At 45.2% G+C, this 23,077-nt stretch overlaps 1 protein-coding gene across 1 annotated transcript in view; it reads left to right on the forward strand.

The window, feature by feature from the left end:
* Positions 1-22,747, forward strand: part of SECISBP2L (SECIS binding protein 2 like) — a 44,521-nt gene extending 21,774 nt beyond the window's left edge. The window contains exons 9-18 of the mRNA XM_084775505.1: positions 1,646-1,726; positions 2,328-2,495; positions 2,615-2,756; positions 5,252-5,421; positions 6,823-6,955; positions 10,314-10,476; positions 13,209-13,429; positions 14,941-15,095; positions 15,927-16,146; positions 18,857-22,747. Of these exons, the coding sequence (XP_084631631.1) occupies positions 1,646-1,726; positions 2,328-2,495; positions 2,615-2,756; positions 5,252-5,421; positions 6,823-6,955; positions 10,314-10,476; positions 13,209-13,429; positions 14,941-15,095; positions 15,927-16,146; positions 18,857-19,509 (2,106 nt within the window). The 3' untranslated portion in view covers positions 19,510-22,747. The remainder of the gene's footprint in view (positions 1-1,645; positions 1,727-2,327; positions 2,496-2,614; positions 2,757-5,251; positions 5,422-6,822; positions 6,956-10,313; positions 10,477-13,208; positions 13,430-14,940; positions 15,096-15,926; positions 16,147-18,856) is intronic.
* Positions 22,748-23,077: the final 330 nt, after the last annotated feature.

A 23,077-nucleotide genomic window follows, 5' to 3' on the forward strand; every position in this document is an offset into this window, starting at 1 on the left:
GCTACACCATCAGCACTGGATCCTCACCAGACTCCTCTCAGCTATTCGAATGTTGCCCTGTGTCATGGAGACCTTGCAGCTTTGCATCTGCAGGATCTGGCTTTTCACACACTCCAGCGGATCATAGATGAGGTAGATGTTGGGGTGGGCAAACTCAGAGCCCTGGATCTGGGCCTGGAAGGTAGCTGAGTTGGTCAGCTGTCAGCTCTCAAGACCATGTTTTTTTGTTTACTGTATGTGCGGGTGTGTGGAAGCGAGAGGACACCTCAGGTCTTGTCCCTCGGGTACCACCACCTTGGGGTTTTTTTTGTTTTTTGTTTTTTTGACAAAAGGTCCCTCATTGGCCTGGAGCTCAGTGGTATAGTGAGGCAGGCTGTCCGGTGAGCCTCGTGGATCTGACCATCTTTGGTTGTCATCTCTGGGATCTCTGTGCTTGCCGCTGTGCAGCTACTTTTACTTAGGTTCTGGGAACTGAATCAGCTCTTCAGGCTTCCAAAGTTAGCACTTCCCTAAGCAAGCCATCCCCAGCTCTCAGGACCTGTTGAACTCACTGATTTCTCTGTTCTCAGATATGGGGGCTTTGGGCAGAGTTCCATGAATCCTGGACTGACTAGTCTTTCTTCTTACCACTTGTGGATTTTATACAATTTGAACATTTTTGTGATTGATAAAATATTACTTCTACTCCTCCCTTTTAACAAAAGTTAATTTTAATCTCAGAAAGATGGTTTAAGTATACAATTTAATTATAGGCCACTTGTGTGATTGTTTCCATACAATTGGAAGGATATTGACTAAGAAATTAATTTGGATAAAAACATTTTAAACATTATTCTTAAAATTGTATGTAATAGGGAATGGAATACATTTTTTAAAATGAATACTAATCTCCAAGTTTTCAGAGTGTGATAAAAATCCATTTGAATTCTTTTCAGTTACTTACCTATCTTAGGATAGAATTAGCATAAAAATGAAAAAGTGGTTACAGAAATCTAAAGCATGGGTGGATGTGGACATGACTTCATGCTTGAATAAAAAATAGGTTTAGAATGGGAAAAATAAAATTTCTTTTTAAAGCTGATTTAAAATAGTTCAACAGAAGGGTATGGACATACTGTATTTTTCGGACTATAATACGCACCTGACCATAAGACGAACCCAGTTTTTAGAGCAGTAAAACAAGAAAAACAGTAAAAACAGCAATCAGACCATAAGGCGCATTCTAACCACACCCCTCACCCCCACTTTTGAGGGGGAAAAAGGTGCATCCCATGGTTTGAAAAAATACGGTACATTATTTTTTTTACCTTTCAGAACTATCAAACAGTATATAGAAAGTTTCTATGCTGGGGAGGTTGCTGTTTGATAGATAGGTGACCTAGCATAAGTAAGGCTCTGGGTTTGATTCCCAGAAAACACATATGTGTGCATGTGCATGAGCACACACATACACATATACGCACACATAAATGTCCATACATGCACATGCAGCCCTCACAACAGGTATGTAAACGTGCACACCACCACACACACATACAGGCAACATGTACCCCACACAGACACGCAGACATGCACAGACACCCTCACACATCCCTTTGTAGGGTTAGCACTGAACATTTTTACTGACATCGTGAAACTGTTTCAGGATGAAGATGGGTTTCAAGAACTAAGTGAGAATGGAAATTCTAAAGATGAGACTATTCAACAAAAGCTTTCTTCAAAAGTAGTAAGTAACCCCTTTCAAAACTGTAAGAAAAATAGAACTCCTTCTCAACTTGGGCTATGTGGAAAGACGTCGTGGGGTTAGTGTAAAGGACAGAGGGCAGCATGGTGTGTGGGGACAGTGGGCTTAGAGCTTATCTTCAGCACTCCTTTTACAATTCTTACTGCAGTTGTATTTATTCTGTGTGTACATGGGTTGGGGGTGCACGCTGTCCTTGAGGAGAGCAGAGGGCAACCTGCAGGAGCTGGTTCTCTCTGTCCACGTTTCACAGGAACCAGGGTTTCAGTCTTGGCAGCAGACACCTGTACCTGTGGAACCGTAATGTCTCTTTCCTAAGCAAACGTAGTTTTTGGGAAATCTGCAGTTCTATTATTAGATGAGAAAATCTTAAGTACTGTCATATAACATGCAATCTAGAAATATGTAGATGTTTACATATGTTCTAGAACTATAGACATTTTCTCCAGACAAGCATCACCTGTTACATTCAGCTCTTACTCCTTGGCCTCCCGTTCTAAGAGGGCCCTCCTGTTCACCCTCTTCTTACGACCTGAGTTCTGCGCCTCCTGTGAAGTGACGCAGATGTCTCTCTCTGGTTTTATAGCTGGATGACTTACCTGAAAACTCACCCATCAATATAGTTCAGACTCCGATTCCCATCACCACCTCCGTTCCTAAGCGAGCCAAGAGTCAGAAGAAGAAAGCATTAGCTGCAGCCCTTGCCACAGCACAGGAATACTCAGAAATAAGTATGGAGCAAAAGAAATTGCAGGTATAAGTCATTTTCTGCACACTTACGGTCTGCTGGCCTTGGTGGGATGTACAGAGTGCCAAGTGACAGGCTGGCCCTGTCACACAAAGATGAATGACCCTGTCTTATCCACCTTTTAGGAAGCTTTATCAAAAGCAGCTGGAAAAAAGAATAAAACCCCTGTGCAGCTAGATTTAGGGGATATGCTCGCTGCTCTGGAGAAGCAACAGCAAGCAATGAAAGCACGGCAGATCACCAACACCAGACCGCTCGCATATCCAGGTGACTCCTTAGTCTGAGCAGCTTGCTGCAGCCTTTGGAATATCGCTTACTCGCTCTCCCTACTCTGCACTTGCTTGTGCCCCATCTCTGAGTGTGTGTGTGCATGCCACAGCAGGCATGGTGAGTCAGGGCAGCTTCCAGGAGGCTGTCAGCTGAGCTTGGGTCACCAGGCTTGTAGTGCAGACAGCGCTGAGCAAGGAATCCTCATTGGTTTTTGTTTTTTTCTTCTTCAGAGGTTAAAATCACAGGGTAATTTGGCTCTTTTTTTTTTCCTGTGTAGCCTTGGCTGCCCTAGACTCACTTTGTAGACCAGGTTGGCCTCGAACTCATAGCGATCTGCCTGCCTCTGCCTCCCAAGTGCTAGGATTAAAGGTGTGTGCCACCATGCCCAGTAATTTGGCTCTGTTAACTATGAAAGTATCCAATTAAATGGCAAGTTTTGATAGCTTCATATGTGTGAAGGAGACACCGATCTGGCTCCCCACTGAAACTGTTCCTGTTTTAACCAGCTGTGTCAGGGTTAGAGCTCAGTGTTTGATCCCCCTCCTCTTTTATAGAAATAGGATAGCACAAAGTTGGGAGGGGCACCAATTAAAAGGACTAATGCTGAGAAGCAGAACTGTCCTATGTCACAGTCCCAGGATTATTGCTGAATGGGCAAAACCAGGAGCATGTGACTGTGGCTGTTGCAGAATACTGAAACCTGTAGCTGTTCCTCAGCTAGTGGGAACCTTTGCCTTGAGTAACTTGGTCGAAGTGATTGTGAATGCATAGCTGAAGCTTCTGCGGTAGCAGCAGTGGCAGTGCCCCCTCCCCCCCCCCCAGTCCCAATGGAGGAAGTGTGGTCCTGCAGCTCATAGCTGGACCTGGAGCCAAGCTGGGAGACTGGAATCCTGCTGTGGTGATGGCCCCTACTTCAAGGCTGTTTGAGGCGATAGCTGTAAAGTGCTTAGAAAATTGGACTAGAGTCACTCACTAGTGAGTTTTATTATGAAGAAGAGGTTGTTAACCGTGACCATTACAACTTGGTTGGGATTTTTGTTGTTCCTGCTGTTTTTGTTTTTTGAAACAGGGCTGAAGTAGTTCCCTTGCCTCAGCTTCCCAAATGCTGAAACTGCTGGGTGAGCAACCACACCCAGCTCTGTGTCATGTTAACAGTTTAGTTTTCTTTAGTTGCCGGGAACTAAACCCAGGGCCTTGTGCTTGGCTAGGCAAACACTTCACCATTGAACTAGATCTCCAACCACTGTATTTTTATATGTGTGTGTGTAATATAATCATAAATATATTAAACATTTTTCCAGTGCTGGGACTGGAACCTAAGGTCTTCTGCATAGGAGGCGAGCGCGTTGCCACTGAGCTATAGCCCTAGCTCTGCAACTTCAGTTGATTTAATAACGTAATGTTAAATAAATCTGAACATCAGTGTGTAGGATGTGCTATCTGGAGCTGTTGGGATTATGGAGATGATGGAGACAGACCCACTCAGGAAACTCCCAGTGGCTCACCTGAGACGCTGCTCAGCGGTAGGAGCTTGCTCTTGCAGAGCACTGGAGAGGCAGGCAGCTCACAGCCATTCATAACTGTGGCTCCAGGGGATCTGATGCTCTTCTGACATAGATACCAAGCATCTACATATCCATCCGTCCATCCATCCATCCAGGCAAACATTCATACACATACAATAAAATAAATCTTTAAAAAATGTTTACAGTCTTATAGGAGAGGAGAGGTACGTAGATAACTGATGAACAGCGGCGTCTTAGGAGAGATACAACCAGTTCTGTGAGCTGCAGAGGGGAGTGGTGTATCCAGTAGAGGAAGAGCATGAAGGTTACATGTGACTTCGTGGAAGGCAGGACTCCTTCTATTCCCAGTCTTTATTTGAAAGTACCGAACACTTGGGCAGGAGGAAGGATATCTGTCCCCTTTCTGGATGTTTTTTGTAATTTGGGAAGTGTCTTTTCAAGGAAACGATCGGAACATTCTGCTAGAGTGGAGCGATGCAGAGTGGAGGCTTAGGAGTATCAGAAGGTATAAGCAGTGCGCAACAGTTGCTGGGGAGCACTGAGCATGGGGCAGACAGCGGGCCTTCCTTCCTGACACTGAGCTCAGCAGAGAGTCATAGGCTGTGGCAGTACGTGGGTAAGGGTGAGTGGCCGGGTCAGAAGCAGCGAGGGTGGCTCTGACTAGAGGCTAGTTGCAAGGAGTGTGCACGCTCGGGTCGCTGCGGTTGAGCTGAACTGTCTAGCTGACTTCAGAGCTCTGGCTGGCTAAGAGTGTAGGCTTACCTTCCTCATCCTTGGGAGGTGAAAGACTTGGAAGGAAGCTGTGTCTGAAGGCCACTGGTGAGCTTGTTACTATGCTGTCTTTGTTGGTTTTTTGTTTTTGTTTTTTGTTTTGTTTTGTTTTGTTTTTGACGATTTATTATCAGAAATTGTGCAAGTGTGGGGATCTGGCTGCAGTAGTAAAACTAATGTTCTCGTTTGTTTCAGTCGTCACTGCAGCTGCTTTTCACACTAAAGACTCTGCTAACAGAAAGCCTTTAACCAAAAGCCAGCCATGTTTAACATCCTTTAACTCTCTGGACATCACTTCGTCTAAAGCAAAAAAAGGAAAAGAGAAGGAAATTGCAAAGCTGAAACGACCTACAGCGCTCAAAAAGGTAACCCTGAATCTGGAGATGTTTCTTGTAGAGGATACTTAAGGGTTTACTTTTTTCATTTCTTTCCAAAATTAGTTGTGTTTTGGGAAGCAGATGCTGTAATATATTTATACTCATGGCTATATGTGACTGGTTAATTCAAAACCAGAATTGTGTGGCAGTCTCGTATGTAAGAAGGCCCTGCAAAGTGGGTTTTTCTATAATGTTTGAAAAATAAATAGCTGAACAGTTCATAGACAAAAGCATTAGACCCTCCTTATGAATCAGAAGCCCATGTCTTTCCTTCCTTGGCATCTTTTTTCTTATGTGTATATGTGAGGGCATGCTGCTGTGGGCATGCATGTGGGGGCATGCTGCTGTGGGCATGCTCTGTGGGCATGCATGTGTGGGCATGCATGTGTGGGCATGCTGCTGTAGCATGCATGTGTGGGCATGCTGCTGTAGCATGCATGTGTGGGCATGCTTGTATGGGGGGTGTGCATATGGAAGCCTAAGGTTCATGTCCAGAGTTTTTTCAGTTGCTCTTGACCCCATTCTTTGAGGAAGGGTCTCTCAGTTGAACCCAGAGCTCACCAATATGGTTGCCTTAGCTAGCCAGCTTGCTTCAGGAATTACATCTCAGTCCTCTGGGCCTCGAGTTCATGGGTGGGCTGCCACACCCACTTGGCACGTCATGTGTTCTGAAGATGCACGCTCCAACTATTATGCTTATGTTTTGACCACTGAGCCACCTCACAGCCATGCCTTACTTTTCTTTTCTCCCCCCTCATCTGGCCAATCTTCTTCTCCGTTCCTTTACGGTCCCACCTGTTTCTTCTCTCTTTTCAGTGTCACATCTCTGACAGCCCAGCTAGCTAGCCCTGGACCTTGGTTACCTCGGTGTTTCCTCTGTGTGGCGTAGAGCACCTTTAGGCCCACCTTTTCACCTTCATATTCCTTACCTCTAAATTGTTGATGTGTCTGCTTTGGTTTAGGATTAGAGGGTCAGGATGAAGTAATCCATGCCCAAATAACTGAGAACTGTAGAGTGTAAATCACATGAACTGAATGAGTCAGTTTTCAAACTTAAAGTTAGTCACTGTTTTTGAAATCCTACTTGGCCACCTAGGATTTAAAGATGTGTAGTGTTTGCCTGTGTGCGCTCAGCTTCCTGCTTCCCTTTATTTGAAGATGGAGGCAGACAAAGTGAGTCTGGCTGTAACTCTTAGCAGACTCTGTGTATTCTCTGATCAGCTTTTCTTCCAACTTACAGTTTTAATAATAATAGTCACCTTTTTGCAGATCAGCTTCTGTGTAGCCAATTCCTCATGGCTGAGCCCACGTTTAATGTAACACTGTAATAGTTTATTGAGCCTATTTGAAGAGTGAGTCGTAATTAAAGACTGGTGTAATGGCTTTCAGGTGATTTTGAAAGAAAGAGAGGAGAAAAAGGGACGTCTGACTGTGGAACACAGTGTTTTGGGAGCTGAGGATTCGACAGAGATGCATTTGGACCTTGCCAATGACTTACCTCAGGAGTCTGTCTCCCAGGAAGGTGAGGATGTTCTCCCTCTGTCATGGCTGTGTGTGGTGTTGCCACTGAGAGGAAAGCCTCACTAGCTATGCCTCAAATGGGAGTTGCACACTGTATTTCATGTACATTGATTTATGTGGTTTCTTTTGAAGGCAGATAGCTGAGAGGGTGGGCAGGTGTTACAGAGCAGGTCTCTGACAGTTTGGAGGCTCAGATCCATCCCTTGTAGTGACATCTCAAACATGAGGGTCTTCCCAGTGCCGGGACTCCTGGGATGGTCATAAGAGCTCTTGCTCAACATTTCTTACATGGGGAACTCTATTATAGTTTTTTTTAAATAGGACTTTTTCAAATATTTTTTTATTGATTTTCTTTCTTGCCTTGGGAGAATTAATACCTAAGGCACAGGGAATAGAGAACTGCAGAGCAGAGCAGAGATTCGCGTCATTCCCAGCATGTTGATTCCAGCAGATAGGGTTCCTCTGGTACAGCAGTAGCCACACGGCTATTTATCAGCAAGGGGACTCTGATTTGCACAGTTACCAAGCAGGAGTCTTTCTTTCAGTACTTTTAGGAAAATTAGTTTATTCCCAAGTATTAGCTATCTAGGACATGCTTAGCTGGGGTTTCCTTTTATTCTCAGCATGATTCTCCTTAAATTTATGTGTGCTCATCCATCCACTTATCCCTCTGATGTTGATTGAGTAGCTAGCAAATGTGTTCATAAATAGTAGAAGAGGATGGAAAACAAAATGATTGAAGGTTGACGTGATAGGCTGATAATCCAGCAAACAGGGTAAATGTGTAACTTTGCTAATGATGAGACTGAATATGCAAACTTACTGAGCTCACTTGTTGAAGGCAAGCAGTAACTTAGGAAGAAGCAGTAGAGTTAATAGTCTGCATCTAGGGCTGGAGAGATGGCTCAGACAATAAGAGCACTGTCTACTCTTCCAAAGGTCCTGAGTTCAATTCCCAGCAACCACATGGTGGCTCAGAACCATCTATAATGAGATCTGGTGCCCTCTTCTGGTGTGCAGGTGCACATGCAAGCAGAGCACTATATACTTAATAAATAAATAAATCTTAAAAAAGAAAATAGTCTGCATCTACAAGTGTGGCTTCCTGAGCACAGACACAAAGGCCAGATCAGTAGGTGGGGTCAAAGAGAGTCAGGTGGGTGAGCAGTGGTTGATAGTTGGGGAGGGTGAGCAGGTGTGGGACCTGGAGAGTTGGGGATGGTGAGCAGGTGTAGGACCTGGAGAGTTGGGGATGGTGAGCAGGTGTGGGACCTGGAGAGTTGGGGATGGTGAGCAGGTGTGGGACCTGGAGAGTTGGGGAGGGTGAGCAGGTGTGGGACCTGGAGAGTTGGGGAGGGTGAGCAGGTGTGGGACCTGGAGAGTTGGGGATGGTGAGCAGGTGTGGGTCCTGGAGAGTTGGGGATGGTGAGCAGGTGTGGGACCTGGAGAGCTGGGGAGGGTGAGCAGGTGTGGGACCTGGAGAGTTGGGGAGGGTGAGCAGGTGTGGGTCCTGGAGAGCTGGGGAGGGTGAGCAGGTGTGGGTCCTGGAGAGTTGGGGATGGTGAGCAGGTGTGGGACCTGGAGAGTTGGGGATGGTGAGCAGGTGTGGGTCCTGGAGAGCTGGGGAGGGTGAGCAGGTGTGGGACCTGGAGAGTTAGGGAGGGTGAGCAGGTGTGGGTCCTGGAGAGTTGGGGATGGTGAGCAGGTGTGGGACCTGGAGAGTTGGGGATGGTGAGCAGGTGTGGGACCTGGAGAGTTGGGGAGGGTGAGCAGGTGTGGGACCTGGAGAGTTGGGGATGGTGAGCAGGTGTGGGTCCTGGAGAGTTGGGGATGGTGAGCAGGTGTGGGACCTGGAGAGTTAGGGAGGGTGAGCAGGTGTGGGACCTGGAGAGCTGGGGAGGGTGAGCAGGTGTGGGACCTGGAGAGCTGGGGAGGGTGAGCAGGTGTGGGTCCTGGAGAGCTGGGGAGGGTGAGCAGGTGTGGGTCCTGGAGAGTTAGGGAGGGTGAGCAGGTGTGGGACCTGGAGAGCTGGGGAGGGTGAGCAGGTGTGGGACCTGGAGAGCTGGGGAGGGTGAGCAGGTGTGGGTCCTGGAGAGCTGGGGAGGGTGAGCAGGTGTGGGTCCTGGAGAGCTGGGGAGGGTGAGCAGGTGTGGGTCCTGGAGAGTTAGGGAGGGTGAGCAGGTGTGGGACCTGGAGAGCTGGGGAGGGTGAGCAGGTGTGGGACCTGGAGAGCTGGGGAGGGTGAGCAGGTGTGGGACCTGGAGAGCTGGGGAGGGTGAGCAGGTGTGGGTCCTGGAGAGTTAGGGATGGTGAGCAGGTGTGGGTCCTGGAGAGTTGGGGAGGGTGAGCAGGTGTGGGACCTGGAGAGCTGGGGAGGGTGAGCAGGTGTGGGACCTGGAGAGCTGGGGAGGGTGAGCAGGTGTGGGTCCTGGAGAGTTGGGGAGGGTGAGCAGGTGTGGGACCTGGAGAGTTAGGGAGGGTGAGCAGGTGTGGGTCCTGGAGAGCTGGGGAGGGTGAGCAGGTGTGGGACCTGGAGAGTTGGGGAGGGTGAGCAGGTGTGGGACCTGGAGAGTTAGGGAGGGTGAGCAGGTATGGGTCCTGGAGAGTTGGGGAGGGTGAGCAGGTGTGGGACCTGGAGAGCTGGGGAGGGTGAGCAGGTGTGGGACCTGGAGAGTTGGGGAGGGTGAGCAGGTGTGGGACCTGGAGAGTTAGGGAGGGTGAGCAGGTGTGGGTCCTGGAGAGTTGGGGAGGGTGAGCAGGTGTGGGACCTGGAGAGTTAGGGAGGGTGAGCAGGTGTGGGACCTGGAGAGCTGGGGAGGGTGAGCAGGTGTGGGACCTGGAGAGCTGGGGAGGGTGAGCAGGTGTGGGACCTGGAGAGCTGGGGAGGGTGAGCAGGTGTGGGACCTGGAGAGCTGGGGAGGGTGAGCACGTGTGGGATAAGGAGAGTCAAGAGAGAATGGGTGACCTAGGATTGTCATTGCTAGTACCAGGTAAAGCTAGAAGGAAAGATTTAAGAAATAGATGGCTAAGTAGAGATGTGTAACAATGCTGTGCAGAGAAGTACATATCCATGGGCATACGTGTCTTAGGTAAATTTGCTTCCATATCTCCTCTGTGGAAACTTATAAGCAATGCTTGCGTTTTCTTGGGTGTGCTCTAATAGATAGTAGTAGGAATGCTTCATTATTTTAGTTTGTAAGAACTAATAGTTTGTGATAGGAAAATGCCTAATTTACTAGCTTTCAAGGAATTAGGGTATGACCTGAGAAAAGACTGCCAGCTAAATTGTCCATGTCCCTCTGGAGCATCTTAGCATTTGAGATTTCCAGATTCTTCCCTTTCACCTTGCATCTCCACAGATACTGGACTGAGCATGCCCAGTGATGCTTCACTTTCTCCAGCGAGTCAGAACTCTCCATACTGTATGACACCTGTGTCACAAGGCTCACCTGCTAGTTCTGGCATAGGCAGTCCAATGGCATCGTCAACTATAACCAAAATCCACAGCAAACGATTTCGAGAGTAAGTTTGTTTGTTTGTTCGTTTGTTTTTCCTCTTAGTACTGAGGTCAAACAGTTGAAGGTTCTTGGTTGTGTTCTGAATTTACCCTTGTTAACCTAGAAAGCCCAGCAAGGTGGACCGTGGAGTTTGTGCTGCTCTTCTTCCTCTTGCTTAACAGCTGATTTGGGTCTATTTATAGCAGTTCCTGCTGTCAGCATCCATGGAATGGGATGTTTTCTTACCACAAATAGAGCTTCTATCCCAGTAGTCTGACCTTTTACAGCCTGTGTATATATGTTGCAAATATGTGTATATAGAAGGTAATGCTCTGTGGATTTTGCACCTTCAAAATTTATATTTATGCATATAATATAGGTATTTTTAAAAGCCTGCTAATCAATAAATAACATGTAGGAGAGCTCTTTGTCTGAGACCCTGAACCTGTCACATAAAGCCATGCTGTTTTGTTCTCGTTTGTAGTGCTAGAGATTGACTTCAGGGCCACCTGCTTCCTAGTCAAGTGTTTGACCACTGATCCACACAGTTAACTCCAAGCACTTGCTTTTAAGCAAATATGTCTATGTTAACGAATTAGGATAATTAGAGAATCACAAAGCAGCTATGATTTATTTTAGTGTTTACCTTTAAAAATGACTTATGAAGGAATCCTAGAGTAGCTCCAGTGTGGGGAGTCCTGGAGTGAGCTCCATCCAATGAGGGGGGTCCTGGAGTGACCTCCAGTGTGGGGAGTCCTGCAGTGAGCTCCAGTGTGGGGAGTCCTGGAGTGAGCTCCATCCAATGTGGGGAGTCCTGCAGTGAGCTCCAGTGTGGGGAGTCCTGCAGTGAGCTCTATCAAATGTGGGGAGTCCTGGAGTGAGCTCCAGTGTGGGTCCGGCAGCCACTGCTCTGTTCTGCTCCCTCCCCAGCTCTAACGTTTAAGCAGGAGCCTTTCTCCAGGCTCTGAGCAGCTAATTATATGTCAGGCAGCAGATGTGGAGCAACTGAAACACATGGAAAAGAAATTACATATGTATGAAACGAACAGCTTGAAACAGGAAGAAAACTGTAGTTTGATGTTGAATTCTTTAATTTTGAGTGTTTGTGACATTTAATCTTTCCTCAACCCACCCATTTCTATCTTCTAAAATTGTGTCGTATTTGCTTAAACATTTTCACATAAACCATGAGATTCCCTGGGCATATTTTCAGGCCCATGTTTTCCACTGTGTGATGTAGACTGCTGCCTCTGGTGGAGTGAGGTGGACTTAGCAGAGCGGATGGTCCACAGGTAAACTTGCATGACTTCCTTGCCCTGGAGTTAAGTGCGCAGCGAGGGCACACTTACCTTGTTCTGAGGTCTCACTCAGTTCTCTGCTGAGTGTAAAAGCCTGTGACTTTTACTGCAGGATTCCAGCTTAGCTCCTGAGCTCCTCACCTATAGCCGTGAGCTTTCAGAGCATCTAACCAAACTGACTTTTGTGGTTGAAAATGTGTACATGGCTGAGACTTATCCGGGCTCAGAGGACTGAGTGTTCTTAGTTTTCTTGGCATGTTTTGGAACTTTTTTTGTAGTAGAAGAAAGCAGGTTTATTAGATACAGTGTAAGACTCGAGGGCTGGGCAGTAAGAAGCTGTCCACAGCCTTGATTATTTTCTTTAATTTAGCATATAAAGGAGTGGGTTTCGCCACGTCATGTCATACATACGTGTCATTATGCTTCATGCTCATGCCCTTCTCCAGCTGCCTCTCCTGTCCCCACAGCCACCTGTTGCTGCTTTTACTTCTTGTCCCACGTAGTCCTCGACCTATGCCACTTCCATCATCACCTTCACTGGCTGTGCAGGAGGCCAGGGCTACATAGTGAGACCCTGTCTTAAAAAACCAAGCCAAATATTTCACCACTTTCCATCCCCCTCTTCTGTCTCTTAAGATCTCTTCTGCTGTCTCATGGTCCTTTTCTACTTGCATGATTTACTCATGTATGTGCATGCATACATACACAACTTAAATCTAATTCTGCACGAGAGAAAGCATGCAGTATTTGTCTAAGTCTGTGTGACTTCACTTAACATAATGGTTGCTAGGCCCATCTGTTGCCTTGCAAATGTCTTGATTTTATTTTTCTCAGCAGCTGAATAAAATTCCAGTATATATTAAATTTTTTTATCACTTTCACTTAGCCATTCATGTCGGAGACCATCTCAGCTGGTTCCATTTCTTAACTACTGTGAATAGTCTAATAATAAATATGGGCACACGTTGATCTCTTTGGTCTGTTAACTTACAGCCCTTCAGGTTTGTACCCAGAAATTACGTAGCTGCACCCTGTGGAGTCCGGGTCTCCGCAGTGGCTGTGCCAGTTTACATCAGCAGTGTCAGGACACCTCTCTCCTCATTCAGAGGAGGAATTGTTATTGAAAATTCAGAAGAATTGCATTTCTTTCTTACTAGAAGCACCTCTAGTATTTATTACAGTGGCATAAAAACTATATCTTTAGAAATTAAAAAAATTAGGAGTTCAGTAGTACTTCCTGAGGCAGCTTGTCATGAACTAAGAGCTACTTCATTGAAATTCACAAGCAAAGATAATCAGCGTTTCTGTCTTTCTGATTGATGTGTTTAGAAATTGATGATTTTTTATAAAAATGCTTTGTTGGATATATTCGCCCTCAAAGATATTTTCCTAATGTAAGTCTATAATTTCAAGACAGTAAGTTAAGATGGAATTACCTAGCTCTTTGCTTGTTTTACAGATATTGTAACCAGGTTCTTTCTAAAGAAATCGATGAGTGTGTGACCCTCCTTCTGCAAGAGCTCGTCAGTTTCCAGGAACGCATCTACCAAAAGGACCCTGTGAGAGCTAAGGCCAGACGGCGGCTGGTCATGGGCCTGCGGGAGGTCACCAAGCACATGAAGCTGAGCAAGATCAAGTGTGTCATCATTTCCCCGAACTGTGAGAAGATCCAGTCAAAGGGTGTGTATGCTGCTTTGCAGTGTTTACCGTGGTTAGGGAGGTTAAACAGACCTGCAGCCAGCAGCCGTGTCTGCCTCTACAGTAGAGTTATGAATCAAGTACTGAGCTTGAGAAGAGGAAACCCCCAACACCTACAATGAAGGAGGGGTGCTGAAGACTGGATTCTAAGGGGAATCCTTACGTGTGAGCTATGGTTAAGCATCTCCATTGGGCCCACCAGCGGTCTCCTTATGCAGTCAGACTGGAACTAGTCAGGGTGCATTATTTTGCATCTGTATATTGTACTCTGAAACCTTTACATAACCTTTCTTTAATGACTTCTACCTCTTGAGAAAAAGAATTAGAAAAATGTGAAGATCTCAATTCTGCTTAGGGTAGAGGTGTATGTCCCTGAAACCAGCAGTTGCATAGTATCTTATGGTTTTCATTGCCGTGACAGAACACCATAGCCAAACAGCTTGGGGAGGGAAGGACTGATTTCACCTTACATCTTACAGTTCATCATCCAGTGCAGTTAGGACAGGAACTCAAGGCAGTTGGCTGGAGGCAGGAAGTGATGCAGAGGCCATGGAGAAGTGCTGCCTAATGGTTTGCTCCCATGGCGTGTTCAGCATGTTTTCGTATGGAACCCAGGACCACCAGCCCAGGGGTATCCTCACCACAGTGAGCTGGACCCTCCCACATCAGCCACTAAGAAAGTGCACCATAGGCTTACCCATAAGCCAGTGTGGGGACAGAGGTGGTTTCTTTTGTTCTTTCTTTCTTTTTTCTTTTTTCTTTCTTTCTTTTTTTTTTTTTTTGGTTTGTTTTTCGAGACAGGATTTCTCTGTGTAGCCTTGGCTGTCCTGGACTCACTTTATAGAGCAGGCTAGCCTCAAATTCACAGAGCTCCTCCTGCCTCTGCCTCCCTGAGTGCTGGGATTATAGGCGTCCCAGCTTGGAGGCATTTTCTTAATTGAGGCTTCCTTTTGCCAAATGTCTCTAGCTTGTGTCCCGTTGACACAAGCCTAGCCAGCACACAGAGAAGCCCTTGGGCAAGCTAGCATGTGAGTCCATCACATGATGTGCAGCCTCAGGGGAGCAGACAGATCTAGGCAGCGTTATAGACACATGCACAGAGAAACCATCTGTAAGCCACATGGTTAGCTGTCTCCCTAAATATGGCCAGTTGTTACTGGAGCTTAAAAAATTAGTTACTGTTAACAGTTTCGACTAATTTCTTCATAATAAATGTTTGTTACACTGAAACTTGATTCCTGATATGCTAATCCCTACAGAGAAACTAAAGTACTGGGTTTGAAGGAATTTGGGGTTTAATTGTGGAGAGAGACAAATATGCAAGTGAGGTGTGTGTGTGTGTGTGTGTGTGTCTCTGTGTGTGTGTCTCTGTGTGTGTGTGTGTTGTAGTGTGAGTAAGGCATTCTTGTGTTTCAGTAGTCTTTCCTTTAGCTAAGTTAGCTCCGACATGTCGGTGGCTGAGTGGAGGCCTCTCCATGTGTTGATTTCCTTAGGTGGCCTGGATGAGGCCCTCTACAATGTCATAGCCATGGCCCGGGAACAGGAGATTCCTTTTGTATTTGCCCTTGGAAGGAAAGCTCTGGGACGCTGTGTGAACAAGCTGGTTCCTGTTAGCGTTGTGGGAATTTTCAACTATTTTGGTGCTGAGGTAAGAACTTAGGAGACAGGGCAGGGGATGTGGCTGAGTCAGTAAAGGACTCTCAAGGACCCACCTCAAGCCAGGCAGGCCAGGTATTCATACCTGTACTCACAGCACTGGGGAGCCATGAGAGATCTGCCTAATAAACATGTTAACTGGCCTCTGAGGAACAGTTGACCTGCCATTGACCTGTAGTGCATCTGCAGGTACACACACACACACACACACACACACACACACACACACACACGAGAATAACTTAGGAGGCAACTGCTTTACTTCTTTCTGTTAACACGTGCTAGGAGTGAGTTAGTGACTCAAGGAGTGGACCAGCGCTTCTCTCTTCAATATTTTCATCCCTTCTCTTACGTCCTTTTTTCTAACTGTTTCTGTCTGCCCTGCTTATAATGCCCATGTTAGTCTCAAAATAATTTTCTTTTTACTGGTTTTATTTAAATGTATGCTTTGTTACAGACTACAAATAAAGTTTGCATTATTAATGGTGCTTGAAGGGGCTGCTTTTACCCATTCTTCTTTCTCTATAAAAACAAGTCATGAGTATGTGTTTGATAGCTAGTTGCAGCATTTACCAAGAACAATCTTCCATTGTTCTTGGTCCTTTAAGCAGCAGTGTGGCACCAGAACGTTAAAACATTTACCAGGACTGCCAGGCGTAGTACTACACACCTTTAATCTCAGTGCTTGGAAGGCACATATGTGTTAAGTGATTTTGTGAGGTTCTTTGGTTTACACACTGTCCAAATTTCATCTGGACTAAAAATATAAGAAGTTTAATAATTTTTTAAAAATCGAGTAGTCACAGAGGGGTCTGTCTTTCAGAGCCTGTTTGATAGATTAGTGGAGCTTACGGAGGAAGCCAGGAAGGCGTATAAAGACATGGTTGCAGCGACGGAGCAGGAGCAGGCGGAGGAAGCCCTGAGGAGTGTGAAGACAGGGCCTCACCACATGGGCCACTCACGCAATCCCTCCGCTGCGAGCGCCATTTCTTTCTGCAGTGTTATTTCTGAACCCATTTCTGAAGTAAATGAAAAGGAATATGGTAAGTCGTCCCATACCATTTTAAGTGAAATAATTCGAATGACTAAAACCATTTTGTAAGTAAACTTCCAGCCTATTTCCTGTTGGTTTTAATACTTTTTTTTTCTTCAAAGTCTAGTTTTTAACTCACCATGTGGATAAGGTTGACCTTGGCCTTAAGATCTTTCTGTCTTTATCCTCCAAGTGCTGAGATTGCCTCTATGTGCTACCACATGTAGTTTATATGATGCTAGGAAGGAAGCCCAGGACTTACTTTGGCTTAAAAATTACTTTAAACATTATTATTAAAAATAGAATATTTGGCTGGGCATGGCAGTGTGCACCTTTAATCCCAGCATTTGGGAGACAGACAGGTGGACCTCTGTGAGCTCCAGGGCCAGCCTGGTCTACACGAATGCTGGTGGTCAGCTGGGTTCCTCCTTGTTTGGTCCAGGACCCCAGCCTAGGAAGAATGGCAGGCATAAATAGGGTTAAGTCTTCCCACTTAAAGTATCCTAATCGCAACTCTGCAATTCCTGTGTCAAGTTGAGAATCAGGATCACCCATCACATAGAGTCACCCCCTGTCTTGGCACCTTTTTCATTTTATCTCATTTAAATCTTATCTGTGAGCTTATCAAGTGGGTTGTTGTCACCTGAATTTCCACTGTAAGGAACTCTTTGCAGGTCTCCTTGTCTCTGGTGTAGCTAAGTGTGTGGGGATGTTTTCAGTAGAGCTGAATTGTCTGCCTTTAAGAAGTTGTTGTTAATGGGTATTGCTGCAGGAGGTAGCTATGCTTGTGCCAGGACACTAGTTGAGCACGAAGACAACGGGCTACGTATGTGACAGATCAAGTGTGTGTGTGTAAAATGCAATTTTTAAAGTACACTACACGATAAGTCTGTAGCGTTCTGGGTTTGGATAAATGGTAAAATAGCCCGAAGAGATCTCAGAGTCTGAGCAGCACATTCAAAGATGGAAGAAGCCTTAGCTTTTAATACCTACCTAAGAAGCATTAGATGGTGAGCCTCTCTTCAGGAAAAAGAAAAGCTGATGGAGGGAATGTTGGTGTGCCTTAAGGCTTTATTTTCAATAATTGAATAGATATGTGATGATAACTTATTTTAAAATTGTATTATATGTATGTGTGCATGATAGGGTGTGGCACGCCTGTGCCACAGCATGTTCTGTGGTGCTCGGAGGACAGCTTTGTGGAGGACTGAACCCAGGTTACCAGGCTTGCGATGAAAATGCCTTACCTGCCGAGCCATCTTGCCAGCCTTTAAATGTTATTACAGGAGCGCGGGTGTGCTGGAGTGAGGAGGGGTGAGGGGAGAGCAGCAGTTACGTGAAAGGCTGTGGGTTCAGGTCAGTGGACATTAGGAAGATGAGGAAGAAGTGCTCCTAGGAGTGCTCATCAAGGATAAGTAGGCATCTGTGTTTACAGCTTGCACAGAGCGGCATATGCTAAGGCACAGCTTATACTGTGACTGCGTGGACAGTGAGGATTTAGTGATACTCGGGGAGCTTGCATAGTCAGAGGCAGAAAGACAGACAAGACTCAGGTCATGGTGGGTTAGGGGTGTTATCTAAGGAGTTTAAGCTTAAGGTCACCAAAACCCAGTTAGGCAGAGATAAAACTAGCTTGCAAAATAAACTAGAAGCATAGAAAAGAACATTTAGGACAGAAAGATCAAGACCTGAGTTAAGACAGCAGTGGCCAGGTGTAGGGTTTGAGCTAGAAGTGATACAAGGGAATTTGTTCCATGGCTGGAGGCATAGAATAAGCAGGAAAGATCAGACGAGGCCTACAGCTGAGTGATTGTGTCGCTAGAGACGTGGACTGTGTCCATGAGATAGCAGTTAGAGTGGGAGTCACCTCTCCTCTGCTCAAGGAGCGGGCGGAGGAAAGGCTTCTTGTTTGTTTTCCCTTCCTGTATAAACTGTGTCCTGACTGATGTGCTCAATGCCTTCTGCATCAACACGTATAGTCTGTGGGTAGTAATCGAGTTAAGAATGCTATGTGTGTATAGCTTTCTCTTCTCACTACAAAATGATAATACTATTACTCCTATAAAATGCAGATTATTTTAAGATAATTGGTTCTTTTTATTTTAATAATAAACCCAGAGAAGTTGAGAGCCACATTTATCATGGAGCCCTAGTCCTTAAAGATGATTTTTGTGAACACTGTTATATAACACTTCCTGTGCAAGCCAAGTTACATGCAATGTAAATCAGATTTTCCCAGATGCTAGAAATTCATGATTAGATTGGTTGGCCTAGGTGATGTGTTTTTCCAGACCCTTGACATCAGAGCTGTTTGTGCTGGACATCTTGACTTACTGTCTGTGAATTGGGGGCCCTTGAAGTCACTGTAGCTGTGGGGACACAAGCACAAGAGCCAGTGCGTCGGTTTTCATCATGGGTTTGTTCATGAGCACCAGTAGCTCTGCTGGCATATGGTCTCCCACTTTCTGACACAGTGGTGCATCTTACCTTTTAGTTCTTCATTTGAATACACATCGAATGTTTCGAACATTATTACTCTCCCTATTATATTTAAACTCATTATAGAGCAAAGTAAATGTTTACTTTTCTTACTCAGTTGCTGATCCAGTTGCTTGCTCAGTTTCTATTTCTGTTTCTGCCTCTTATTTTGGTGTTTTAAATAAGTTCCGGGACTCTAAAATAGTGTTTCTGGTTCTCACAAATGTGCTTCCTGCTTGTAGAGACTAACTGGAGAAGCATGGTGGAGAATTCAGATGGCTTGGAGACGTCAGGAAGTGAGAAGGCAGCTCCCTGTAAGCACGGCCCTTCTGAGAAGCCCAGTAAACTCACCCTCGACACGACCCTGGTCGGCAAGCAGCCTCCACCAGCTGCAGGGAGCTGTCCCTCAGCCCCAAGCCAGGGGACACCCACAGGTGACAAGGACGGGCTGAAGCCAGATGACCTGGAGTGGGCCTCCCAGCAGAGCACAGAGACGGGCTCCCTGGATGGCAGCTGCCGAGATGTGCTGAATTCCTCCATCACCAGCACCACCAGCACTCTTGTACCCGGCATGCTTGAGGAAGAGGATGATGAAGAGGAGGAGGAGGAGGATTATACTCATGAACCCACATCAGAAGAAGTGCAGCTCAATAGTAGAATCGAGTCCTGGGTCTCTGAGACCCAGAGGACTATGGAGACCCTGCAGCTCGGCACGGCCCTTCCTGGCTCCGAGGAAGACAGTGCGGAGCAAAGTGGAGAAGAAGCAGCGGAAGCGCCTGAGGGGCCTGAGTCGGGGGTGGACGGCGAGGCCTGGACTCCTGACCAGCAGCCCAGGCCCAGCAGCTCTGTGAGCAAAGAACACACTGATGCCAGTTCTGCTCCCCAAAGTACATAGCTCAGGAAGTGCCAGCTGTCTCCAGCTGGATCCAGCTGCAGCCATATGCCTGATGCTCCATCTCAACATCTTCCACTGTCCAGCTACTCAGTGTGTTTTTAATTCCCTACACTTTTTGTAACTCTTACCTATTTTGTTATGATCTCTAGGTTCACTGTTAACTAGTGTCCAAGTCTATTTCTAAGAATTGTGTAGAAAATTCAGACTTGTTTAACCTTACTTTGTAATAAAAAAAAAAATAACTAAAGAAGACCAAATTCGAAACAAAAACAAAAACAAAAAAATCTAATGGCTATTTAAAGTTATTTTACAAACTAAAGATCAAGGTTCTAAGGACCAGTGTTTGCTTGCAGACCTATCTCCTTCAAGGTTATCCATCAGAGCTATGGAAGCTGCTTGTGAAAAGAGCTGGAGGTAGCAGCAGGGGCTAAAAGGCCGAGGGCAAGCATGGCTGCCCAGCACTGTGCGTTAAGAAATGGATGCAGATTTTACATGGTCCACAATGTTTATTTCAGAAGTCACTGGTCATTGTAACCCATGAAAGTCAGGATGGACTTAAACAGCCTGCAGGAGTTAGGCGAGCACTAGAGTGGCCACCGTGCTGGTCTCATTTGTGGAAAGGGATAGGTGGGTAAGAGCAAACAGTCACCATGGTAGGGTTTGCCAGCTCCTGTCTAACACTTGCCTCCTAGCTCAGGAACGCTCTTGTACATGGTATGTCAAGTTAGGCAAGCTCCGACAGGAGAGCAGTGTGTATCACACAGCGCCTCCCTGTGGACACCCAGAAGCAAGGCTGTCCGGCTGTGCTCTGCTGCTTGCCTTTACTTTAGAACCCTCTTAGTTTGAGGCATGGATCTGTTTGCATATTCAAACACATCCACATTGTAAGTCATTTCATCTTTTTAAAAATGTACATTTCTGCACCTTCCTTATAGAAGAACCACAGTTACAGGAAGTCAGGGAAAGGAATTTTGCAGTCTGTGACATGTTCAGGGAGGCTGAAGAACCTGTGGAAGAAAAGGGAAGGTTATTCTGATTGTGCAGATCCTTCAGATGATTTATCATATGCAAATATATACAGAAATTAATTTTATTCATAATTATTTATCTCTACTTTTCTGTAGGAGTGTGTATGTTTGCTTGGGAGAATTGTAACTTAATGAGCTGTTTTGTTTCTGTCCAGCCACCGCCTGGTGTCTTCAACAAGTTTCAGTAAGATGGGCAAATCGTACATCACCCATCTTTTGTCTTCCATCTTCCCCTTCGTTCACCTCCAGCTCCCAGTACACAGATGGACACATGAGCTTTCTACCTACAAGCTCCCAGAAGCAGGCAGCAGCAAGGGCCCTCTCTCCTCCCCCTGCTCATGAGGGCCAGGGCTTTGCCTCCCAGAGGCAGAAGAGACAAGTTAGAGGAAGTCTTGAAATAATTGTGACCTACTGTGATAGTTCCGGGTTTTATAATGCTGGCATTTAATGCTGGAGAGATGAGATTCTTGGCTACTGTTAAAGTATTTGTGAATTGTGAAAGTTTAGGTGCATCGCTCTATAAAAAGTCAGTCTGTCTACTTCATTAGTGTCCTAAAGGCAACAGTAGTGGACTGTCCAATCTAAACTTGTCCAGTGTAGATTTTAGGCACTAATTATCTGCAACTTCAGTGAGACGTAAGGAATGAAGCTGACACAGCAAGCGTAGACTTACCTGGGCGGATTCTTACTGTCTGTGTATTTTGAAGCCTTAGCTCGTTTAAAGAAATGATAGAGGTTTTGAACAACTGACAGTCTTGAAAGTAGATTTGAGAACTTTTCCTACTTTTCATGATATTGCTTCATGCTTGATGTCAGTGGTTCAAGTAGCCCTTGATCTTGAGGTAGTGGCGTTTCGAAGGTTTCTTGTATTTTATTCTCTTCTGGACACGAATCATCATTTTAGAATTTTGACACTTGTACCAAAAGAGAAGTCAAGGCAATCTTGAGAACACCGGTGACTTAATTTTAGTTGTCAGAAGTTGAGTGAGAGCCCTCTCACAGGCAGTGGCTTCCCTGCTGCAAACCAAGGGACCACAGGCTTTATACAGGGACTGCTTACCTGTGGAGGAAGTGCTGCCACGCTGAGCACATCCTTAAGTGCGCTCCCATGGTGTCTTTATAATTTGTTTCCTTTGGGTAACTTTGGGGGCTGTTTGTGTATATTGAATTCCAGGCTTTAGAGGAGGTATGAGAAATAGGAAAGTTTTATTTTTTGGAAGTTGATATGATTCACTCTTTGGAGTCTTAGAAATAAGTCGAATGGTAAGAATAAGAGTTTATCGGCACAAGAAATAAAAACTGATTTTTTTTTTTTACTGTGTAGATGTAGTTTAACTGGCAATAATTAGTGTTAGGTTTCTACCAGTACATGAATTACACTATAAATTACACGCCCTGGTTAGGCTCTCTCTTTGTAGGCTTGTTGGTTGTGAAGATTACTCCTCAAAGACAGGTGTTCATAATAGCTTACTTTTTTGGTCTTAATCTTTGTAAATGATGTAATATAATTTCTTTTGACTAAAATGGAAAAATAACGTGTGTTATACAGTGAAAAGTTTTTACAGGCTTTGACTGGAATCATTTTTGAAGAGACGGTATTTTATAAGCTTCCAGTGTTTGGAAAAGAATTAGTCAAAAGGAATTCAAGTAATTTAAATATTGACAAATTAATATCCAAATAACATACTTGTGATTTTTTTAATAACCTGGGGAAAGTGGGATGTGGGAATTACAGTGTGCAAATAAAGAGCGATCTTTGCATTCATTTTTGACTCTTAACACAAAACTGCTAAATCGTAACACATTGTTACTTTAATATATGTATAAAGTATTATTGTTTGTAAAGCTGCTATTTGCTTAAGAAATTATCATGTAAGTATTTTCTGTACATTGTGCCAACAGATTAGAACATTAATTTAATTTGTTGAAAGCTTATCTTTTTATTTAAAAATTTTCCTGTGGAATATTTTATTGCAAATCTTTTTCCATCTCCCTTGTCCCTTTAAACCTTTGAACGCATCATAGATTCTGCAGAATCTAAAACTGATCCCTGGTTAATGATAACACTTAAACTTTGTTGGCACATCACACCTTAAAAGTATTTGTATTGTTTTGTAATTTAATTCCTAAATATGCCACCTGAATTTATAATTTAATGTCTTAATTGTAATGCTCTAATAAAAACTAGCAAAATTAGTGGATTATACCAAGAGAGGACTGCTGTGTTCTTTTTCTGTGTGAAGAATAAAAGTTATCTCATATTCAGAGGTTAATAACAGCCCTTTTGCACAGTATAAGCACTAGTGGGTCTTCTGTACTAAACGGTTATTGAAATGTGTTCTGATGTCAGCCCAGCTCCCTCACCTCCCCTGTGCAGGTGGATGATAAGAGTCTGCCTGCTGTGGTTCTTACCTTCACCTGGCGTTGCCAAGACTCTCACACAGGAGCTAATAGCAATCCAGGAGTGGTCGGTGTGATTGATGTGTGGCACTCGCCTGTCTTCTGTGTAAACTGTCCTGGTGTTAGGCCCCTGTAGATCC

This window comes from Acomys minous (genome assembly GCF_964271855.1).
Source record: "Acomys minous genome assembly, chromosome: 3".
Taxonomy (NCBI): Eukaryota; Metazoa; Chordata; class Mammalia; order Rodentia; family Muridae; genus Acomys; species Acomys minous.